Source organism: Hydra vulgaris, chromosome 09, assembly GCF_038396675.1.
Source record: "Hydra vulgaris chromosome 09, alternate assembly HydraT2T_AEP".
NCBI lineage: Eukaryota > Metazoa > Cnidaria > Hydrozoa > Anthoathecata > Hydridae > Hydra > Hydra vulgaris.
In genome coordinates this window covers 40419244-40427500 of record NC_088928.1, presented here as the reverse complement: position 1 = coordinate 40427500, position 8257 = coordinate 40419244, and the positions used below count along the sequence as shown (strand labels likewise).

General features: G+C 26.0%; 1 protein-coding gene across 2 annotated transcripts in view; it reads right to left on the bottom strand.

Moving 5' to 3' along the window:
• Window positions 1-7017: 7017 nt before the first annotated feature.
• The window catches only part of LOC100202465 (potassium voltage-gated channel subfamily H member 7), a 65304-nt gene continuing 64064 nt past the window's right edge, over window positions 7018-8257 (bottom strand). For both annotated transcript variants that reach the window (XM_065805696.1, XM_065805697.1), the window contains exon 11: window positions 7018-7448. In XM_065805696.1, the coding sequence (XP_065661768.1) occupies window positions 7077-7448 (372 nt within the window). In that variant the 3' untranslated portion in view covers window positions 7018-7076. The remainder of the gene's footprint in view (window positions 7449-8257) is intronic.

Below are 8257 nucleotides of genomic sequence, written 5' to 3'. Positions count from 1 at the left end.
CATGTAATCTGAAGAAAAAATTAAACGTTTTTGACTATGATATAGAAATTATTGCAATTGAAATAAGTCATAATAAAATACAACATACCATCAGATGAGAATTAGTTGAACTTGCGTTGTAAGCAAACAACTTATGGCAATTGAACGCAATGAAGAATCTTCGATACCACGATTACGAAAAATGCAATTAGAGTGCAATCATCATAAAACAATTTATTTTACTACCAAAATTTTAAATTTTTTTTTAACAATCTTTAATAATTGCATAAATTGCAAAGCATATTATTTTATGAATTGAATATGAATTGTTTTTTAGTTGATTATGGAACGAAACAATTTTTATGAAAACTATAGTTACTTTTCCAAATGAAATTGTGGATCATTCAAAAAAAACAACATAAGTTTATTAACAATATGCTCTACATTCATCAGTTTGGAGATTTTGATGTCAAAAAAACATTTTCAACCTTATCAACCTTAGGCTAAATATGTTTTTTTAGTTTACGCAGACTGTAATATAATTTTCATGATTACATACTTTATAACTACATTTTTATAATTACTTTATTTAAGATTTTGAGGCAAATCTCTTTGAACAAAATAATCACTAAATTGCTTCTATTTTTGCAATAATATATACTAATAATAACAACAATATATAATAATTACAACAATATATAATAATTACAACAATATATAATAATAATAACAATAATAATAATAATAATAATAACAACAAAATATATAGTAATAATAACAATAATAATAATAATAATAATAATAATAGCAACAATATATTTCAAATTTGTGAACATTTTTTGCGAATAGCAAGAACCATATTATAAACAATTTTTTAAATAACACACTTTTAAGTTTGTTATTTAAAGCATTACCTAGGTTGCATTACCTAAAAACAATTTTTTTGAAGAATTATTAAAATAACTGTTTTAAAAATTGTTTTTAGGTAATGCGACCTAACAATAATAATGTTTGAATAAGAATTGACTTTTATCAAATAGGCTTAAAAGAAGTCTTGAAAAAGAAACAAGAAAACAAGTATGTGCTTTTCACCGGTATAGCTTTGGTGTACACGGCTAAAAACATGCTTTTATTCTCATTAACTAAATATAAAATGAAAAAAAACTCCCATTTTACGGGCATCACCAAAACATGTCGTCTTATCAATGTCAAAGCAATACAATGAAGCATTTTTAGTTCGTGAAATGCTGTGTTTTATTTAAAACAAGAAAATTATCCAAATTCGATGAAAACTACTGAAACACAAACACAACACAAAAATATGCAACACCTGCTACTCAAGAAAAAAAATTTGAACCTCAATCAAATTAATGTTTCACAAGAAGTTTTAAACTCTTAGAAGCAGTGAGAGTTTTATTTATTATTATTTTTAACAGTTTTTCTCGTTATTTTTCGTTTCGTTATTCTCGTTCTTTTACGAATAAAGTTGGTAGTATAAAAACTCTTATACATTCAAAAATAAACAAGTTATATTGAACCAAAAAAGAAATTTAATGTATAAAAGTTAATTTTACAAGTTTTCATAAAATAACAGTGTTATAGTTAAAAAACGCGGGAACTTGCAGAAAACCAGAATGTCTTATTGTCAAGAAATGCTGTGTAGCATTCATGTTTTTATAATATTGAATTTTTGAAACAGATGTTAAAAACAAAAGTTAAAATGGACATTTAAATGGAAATAATACCAAAATCAAAGTTAACATTAAAATAAAAATACATAAAGTAAATACATAAGGAAATCATTTATAAGATTTTCAAAAATTATTTAAAAATTATATTTTTTTTTATTTTGATTAATTTTTGAAAGCAATTTATATTTTTTGCACATTATTATCTTTTACCAAGATTTTATTCCAAATACGAGGAGCACAATATGTAATTTTAAATTGTTCCCATTTAATTTTGTATAAAGGCTCAATAAAGGTGCCTGTTGCGCGCCAAGTATAATTAAATTTAGGTTTTATTTCAAAGAGATCATGAAAAATTGAAGGACATTTACTTTTGTACATTATTGTTACTAGTTTGCTTTTAGAAGTACTCCAAGCAATATTTCCGTAATTTAAGTAGCTTTGTATAGACTGAAAAATATTTGTTTTAGATGATGCTTATTTAGAAGATCCCTCGATTGATATAAAATTTCACTACTTTTTGATATTTTGTTGCCAATACAGGCAATATGTTTATTCCAGCTAATATTTTCGTCGACGAGAACATCAAAAAATATTGTTACTCTTTCGCGACTAATTTCTGTGTTTTCAATAACAAAATTTGGGAAAAAGAAGGAATTCTTTTTATTTTATTTAAAGGATAGAATAACGAATACTTTATTTAGAATCAATGTGGTACATAACTTGAGTATATGTATGATTTGGTAGATTACTAGAGTATATGTATGATATGGTAGATAACTAGAGTATATGTACAGTGCCGGTTTAACCCATAGACATACTGGACACGTGCCGGGAGGCCACGGAGTTCAAGGGGTCAGCGTATCTAAGTGAATTTTTTTAAAGATATATAATTTGAAAGAAAAAAAAATTACTGGCCTCTTTATCATTATTTTTATCATTATCTTTATCAATTATCATCCTTGACTTCCTCTCATGTCTCAAAGATTTTTAATCTTTGCAATAACAGAGCGTACGACATCGCAAAGTGGACGTTTTTTTTAACTTAAAAAAACTTTGGAGTTCTAACATAATTATGAAAAAAGAAACAAATTTAATAAATCAAGCAAATACAAAAATAACAAATAGTTATAAAAAAAATTATTAAAAGAGAGGATAACAAAAAGAAAAACGTAACGAAATTAAAAAAGATAATGGAATAAAAATTAAAAATAATTTAAACAAATTACAATAACATTAAACAGGGTGGCGCTTAAGTAGCGTTATGATTTAATGAATAAATACATTTTATGATTATGTATAATTTTTCTTTTTTTTAGAGTCAATTTAAAAAAACTTGGAAAATTTATGATAGAAAGACTGACACAGAGCAAAGAAAGTTGTTCAATTTTATTTTGAAATTTCGATTACTCAGACACAAAGATCATATCGAAATTTATTTCATGTTCGAAATGTACCTAGTGCTCCAACAATTTACCAATTGGTTCAGCGTTTTTATGCAACAAGGGACTGTCAGTGATCTTTCGCGTGCTGGAAGACCTCCTGCGATTCGAAATCGCAAGATTTCGGAATTTCGGTATATTCCGAAATCTCGGGTGCAAGCAAGTACTGGTACTTCTACCAGGCAACGTTTTCAGCGGTTGGCAATGTTTAAGTGGTCTTTGCAAAGAATTTTGCACGAGTTCCCATATAAGATTCAATTGGTTTACGAGTTAAGTTCAAATGATGCACAAATACGCATTCAATAGAGTCGACGTTTTCAAACTCATAATGAGCAATGAAACCCATTTTTACCTCAATGGCAACGTCAATAAACATAATTTCAGAATATGGGGCACCCAAAATTCTAGAATAATTTTTGCGCATTTTACGCATTAGAAAAAATAAATAAGATATTATCATTTGCTTAAAACTTAAAAATTTAAAGTAAGATTTAAAAATAAAAAGTAAATAAATTAATATGCACCATAGAAATAACATAAATAAATTAGTCTACTTCATAGAAATAACGTAAACAAATTAGCAAACGCCATAGAGGTAATACTATAATTAAGATAAAAAAAATAAAAAATAAAAAATAAAAAAAAAATGTTGATACTCTCAGTGACATAATTTTTGTATTAATTATTTTTTGTATTTGAGTTTTAATTGAAAAAAACATTTAAAATCGGGTATATTAAAATCCATAAGTAAGAATGCCTGTTTTGATTCATTTTTAAACTGCTCTATACTAGTTTTGTGAGTATTTACAATTTTGGGAAACATTTTCCACGAGTAAGGTCCACGATAAAGAACTGAATATGAAGTTAGCTTTGAATTATATTTTGGGACAACAAAGTTGTTACTTGAAAATTTTGTCGGATATTTATGAACTATTTTGTCATAATAGGATTGAAGTATTTTAGGAGAAAATCCTATATTTGTTTTATACATGAACATTAAAACTTGGTGTAAGTTGATTTTATATATATTTAATGCTCCAAGTATGCGCAGAGGAGGCTCACAAGGTAGAGTTCTATTAGCTCCAAAAATACAATAAAAAACCATACAAAATTAAAAAAATTGTACAGTAAACAAAAACACGCGTGTTTTTGTTTACAGTACAATTTTTTAAATTTTGTATGGTTTGTACTTGCCCATGCAATATTGTAATAAATTAAATGACAATGAATAAAAGAGAAATATAAACTTTTTAACTACTGTTTAGAAATGGTTTAGCCCTATATATCATTGCTAAAATTTTTGATACTTTATTTTCAATACTTTTTATATGTAAACTCCAACGTAAATGTTCATCTAAGATTACGCTTAGAAAGTTTACTTAGATTTCTCTTTTAATGTTAGTGTTATTGATTATTAGATTAGGCAATTTGATGGGAATATTTTTTGATTTATTCACTTTGTGGAACAAAATAAATTTGGTTTTATCCATATTTAGAGAAAGTTTATTACTTTTGAACCACTCATTAACTTTCAATAATTGTTCGTTTGTTGTTTCAAATAGTGTATTAATATCACTGTGGGAATAAAAAAGATTGTAGTCATCTGCAAAAAAAATACAATTTAATAGGTCGGTTGCTAAATTTAAATCATTAATATACACTAGGAACAACAGTGGTCCTAAAATAGAGCCCTGGGGAACCCCACAAGTTACGGCAGTCGGAAATGTTTGTTTTTGTTCATAAACTATAAATTTTTTTCTATCGGTCAAATAACTTTTGAACCAAAGTAAATTGTTATTTTTTACACCATAGTGTTCAAGTTTTTTTATTAGTATAATATGATTAACGGTATCGAAAGCGTTTGACAGATCAATGAAAAGTCCTAAAGTAAAGTAGTTACTACTGAATGCCCTTGATATTTGATTTACTAGTTCAATCGTTGCGTGCTCCGTTGAATTTTTTTTTTTTGAAACCAAATTGTTTTGAATACAGCATGTCGTTTTCTGATAAGTGATTAAAAAGCCTATAGTACATTATTCTCTCAATTAATTTTGAAAAACAAGGTAAAATAGATATTGGCTAATAATTACAGACATTTGAATCATTTCCGGACTTAAACATCGACGTGATTCGCGCAATTTTTAGCTTTTCAGGGACGATACCTGTTTTAAGTGAAAGATTAAATATGTGAAATAACAAGGGTTCTATTATATTATATACTGATTTTACAACATTAACGTTAATTTTATCAAATTAATAAGGTAAAAAAAGGCGGTTTGCAATTCAATTAGTTTTAAATTAGGTTCATCCATAACTTTATCGTAATTTTTTATATAAGATTCAAATGGTGCTGAATTCATAGGAATTTTTAATGCCAAATTCGGACCAGTATTAGTAAAGAAGCTGTTTAGTTTTTTGGCAATAATTGATTTATCATAAATTGTGTTTTTATCAATTGTTAGTTTTTTTGGCAGAATGTTTCTCGCATAATTACTTTTCCCTATTATTTCTTTATAATTACACTCCATGTTTTTTTAGTGTTTCCGGTGGCTTTACTTAATAGCTTTGCATAATAAAGCTTTTTTGAGTTCCTTTTTGTTTTTTCAAATATATTTTTATAATTATTATGTCATTTCGTTTTTATAAGTTTTTTTTTCAAGCACTTATCGTATATGTTAATGTGAATGGCATTTAATATTGGGCAAAGATTGAAAATATTTTAAGGCCAAAGGTAAAGAACAATCCAGAGTTGCGGTTCCAACAAGATGGAACCACAGCTCACTCAGCTCTGCGTGAAATTTTTGGAAAACGAATAGTATCGCGTTTTTCTGATTTTAACTGGCCACCGCGTTTGCCCGATTTAACGGCTTCCGATTTTTTTCTTTGGGGCTAACTAAACGGTAAAATGTATGCCAATAAGCCAAGAACCATCCAACAGCTTAAGGCAAATATCCGAGAAGGAGTAAGGGCGCTGGGATCTTGAATTCTAAGAAAAGTTATAGAAAATGCTTTCGAAAGAGCACGTCAGGTCGAAGCAAACAACGAGCTCCAATTAAAAGATATTATCTTCAAAAAACATAACTTGAACATATTTCCAAACTGCAATCTAAATTTTTATAAATTCTAACGTTAAATAAAATCAGAAGTAAAAAAGTTATCAATAAAATAAATCATAATGTACTTATGCGCCACCCTGTAAAAATATAGTTAAAAATGGTTTTTAAGAATGGTACACGTTTTGACAATTCAAAATGGAATTCGTTTTAGACTTTTTGATGATTCAGAATGAAATACGAATTCCAAAATGGAATACTTTTTGATAAGTCTTAAACTAATTTTTTTTTTAAAAATTTGAGTATAATATTTTGTATAATTACTTGTATTTGTTAGCCAAGCGTATTCAATCATAAGATATTTGTGAATTGTTAGTCGACGTCATTTCTATTTTCAGATTTCAGAAACGTGTATTTATTCAACATGGATGAATATGACTACGATCAAAGACGCCTAAGAGCACGCATGAGGTATCACGATGAAATTAAGAGTGTAAAAACTACAGTGTTTTCTGGGCGATACCCTTACTTATGGAACGAATGTCTTTATTTTGAAGCTTTTATTTCGACTGAGATAAATGATGAAAACGGCAAACGAAAACCTTCAGCTCTGGGTCTTTTAAAAGTAATTAGATTTAAGAATCTTGACTCAACTTTCTTTAACATTGACGTAGCCCTTCAAACATTCTTGACTACCGCTACAACGAATTGTTCCAGAGAATTGTTCTAGAGAAAGTTCACTTTTGGTTTATAAAACATAATGTGTGATTTGATTAGTTTTTAAAACATTATGTGTGATTTGATTGGTTTATAAAACAGTATGTGTGATTTGATTAGTTTTTAAAACATTATGTGTGATTTGATTGGTTTATAAAACAAGTTAAAAAATATTTCACATTTTGATTAAATAATTATTACACTAAAGTATTATCATTTGGGAAAGTTTTTTTATCTAAAGAATTCAACTCACGAAGTTGATTCCCTAGTTCGCAGTCTACTTTATTACTTCTTTTCTTAAAAACTTTTCGCGCATTTTTTAGTTGTTTTTCTATAGCACTAAATTTGTCATCAGAGATTTCCATGGAAACTTTTTTACAGAGTTGAACATCGATTTCTTGGTTTTTCTCAGTTAATATATTTCTCGTTTTTGTATTAAAATTGGAACAGTCTATCTGATTAAGATTGGTTGCTTTAAATGAAGAGCAATTTACATCCTTCATTGATTCCGTCATTTTCCCCCAGCTGCTCAAAAGCAATTCTCGAAATTTACTTTCATCTTTTCGGATCTAATAAGAAATTTTGTAAAATATGTCAAAAACTTGTGGATTTAAAAGTCAACGATTTTTATGAAATAAAATGTACTGTTATGTGTGCGTGTTTGTCTCTCTCTCTTTCTATGCATGTATATATATATTTATATACATGTATACATATACATGTATACATACATACATACATATATATATATATATATATATATATATATATATATACAAATATATATAAATATATATATATATATATATATATACATATATATATATATATATATATATATATATATATATATATATATATATATATATATATATATATATATATATATATATATATATATATATATATATACACACAAATATATATAAATATATATATATATATATACATATATATATATATATATATATATATATATATATATATATATTATATAAGATAATATATATATATATATATATATATATATATATATATATATATATATATATATATATATATATATATATATATATATATATATATGTATATATATATATATATATATATATATATATATATATATATATATATATATATATATATATATATATATATATATTATCTTCAACATAATGTTTCACCATCAGTAGATTCATCAGGAAGAATGTCTAAACATAAAAAAATTCAAGTTATAGAAAAATTATTTCACAGGAAGTTGGGAACTGTTTTTATTAATTATTTAATAGCTGTAGTGTTTTGCAACCAGGAAGTTGCATCAACTACATTAGGTAATTAAAAATCATAAAAAGAATTCTTTAGAATTAGGATAAATTAT